Source organism: Heptranchias perlo, chromosome 26, assembly GCF_035084215.1.
Source record: "Heptranchias perlo isolate sHepPer1 chromosome 26, sHepPer1.hap1, whole genome shotgun sequence".
Classification (NCBI taxonomy): domain Eukaryota; kingdom Metazoa; phylum Chordata; class Chondrichthyes; order Hexanchiformes; family Hexanchidae; genus Heptranchias; species Heptranchias perlo.
In genome coordinates, this window is record NC_090350.1 from 10475810 (window position 1) to 10477214 (window position 1405).

Here is a 1405-nt window from a genome sequence, read left to right on the forward strand (position 1 = left end):
AGGGGGTGAGGCGAGTGGGCACATACTGCAGACCCGGGGGAGGATGTCCATCTCAGAGCCCCCGGTCCCACCTACTGCCCCAGCCCGCGGGCCCGGTACCTTTCTTGGCCTTGTCGTTCGGGATGTTCTGGGCCCGGAGACGCTGGTCGAGGATGTAGAGCATCTCCCCGCCCAGGTTAATGAAGAGCAGAGGCAGCGTCCGCAGCGACATGTCCGGCCCGGGGGTGCTGCGGCCTCGGTCCCCGGTCCCCGGCCCCCGTTGCCTTGACGCTCCTGTTGCCAGGGTCAGTGACGTACTTCCCGCATCACCAATCAGCGTCACTCTCACTGGCGGGTGGAATTAAAGGGAATGGGAAGTTCATCTATTTATTTTTAGCCGACCATAAATCTCACCTTGATTATTTTGCCAATTCTAAGCTCAGGCGGGCCAGGTCTTGAGTCTGGATGTTTGTAAAACTCTGCTGCTCGTATCCTGGCTCCAACGCCTCGATTTTAAAATTCTCATCGTATCTTCCAATCCCTCCATGGCCTCGCCCCTCCCTATCCCTGTGACCTCCTCCAGCCCTACAACCCCCCGAGAACTCTGCACTCCTCCAACTCTGGCCTCTTGCGCATCCCCCACTTCCTTCGCCCCACCATTGGCGGCCATTATTGCAGCATCAGCGTTGTCTATTTTTATACGTTGTCTTCCTCTCTCTGCCCTGAAGACACTGATTCCTGTTGGGGTACGGTCCCACCAGTGGACAATATTTATGATTGTGATCCACACAATGAGTATCAGGAGGCTGTTCAACCATGAAGAGCGAGCAAACCTTTCATTACTCATTGACCACAAAGCAGGGGGGGTCCCAGGGATGCATACTGATCGGGAGTGATGGATCAGTAAGAGCGAACTTGCGTTTATATAGCATGTTCCACTTCCTTAGGACATCCCAAAACGCTTCCAAAGCACAGCCAATATGGGGAAACGTGGCAGCCAATTAGCGCACAGCTAAGTCCTACAAACAGCAACAAGATAATGACCAGATAATCTGTTTTGATGGTGTTGGTTGAGGGATAAATTATGGCCAGGACACCGGGGAGAACTCCCCTGTTGTTCTTTGAACTAGTGCCCCCGCATCTTTCACGACCGCCTGCGGGAGTTGATGGGGCCTCGGTAAAACGTCTCACCTGAAGCGTCAGCCTAGATTATGTGCTCAAGTCCAGGAGTCGGGGCTGAACCTACGACCCTCTGACTCACAGGCAAGAGCATTACTACTGAGCCAAGGCTGATACCCACAGGGTGCATTTTAAACTATTAAGTGTATGTAAGCCATTACTGTAACTGCCACCGCTCCTCCCCACCCCCATACACTGACCCCGTGCCAGACTCTCGGACTAATCAGGAATACACAGACACTTAAGA

At 53.7% G+C, this 1405-nt stretch overlaps 1 protein-coding gene across 3 annotated transcripts in view; it reads right to left on the bottom strand.

Annotated features, from left to right (window-relative positions):
• oscp1b (organic solute carrier partner 1b) overlaps positions 1 to 289 on the bottom strand; it is a 47993-nt gene extending 47704 nt beyond the window's left edge. For all 3 annotated transcript variants that reach the window (XM_068006403.1, XM_068006404.1, XM_068006401.1), the window contains exon 1: positions 100 to 289. In XM_068006403.1, coding sequence (XP_067862504.1) covers positions 100 to 211 — 112 coding nt within the window. In that variant the 5' untranslated portion in view covers positions 212 to 289. The remainder of the gene's footprint in view (positions 1 to 99) is intronic.
• Between the last annotated feature and the right edge of the window lie 1116 nt (positions 290 to 1405).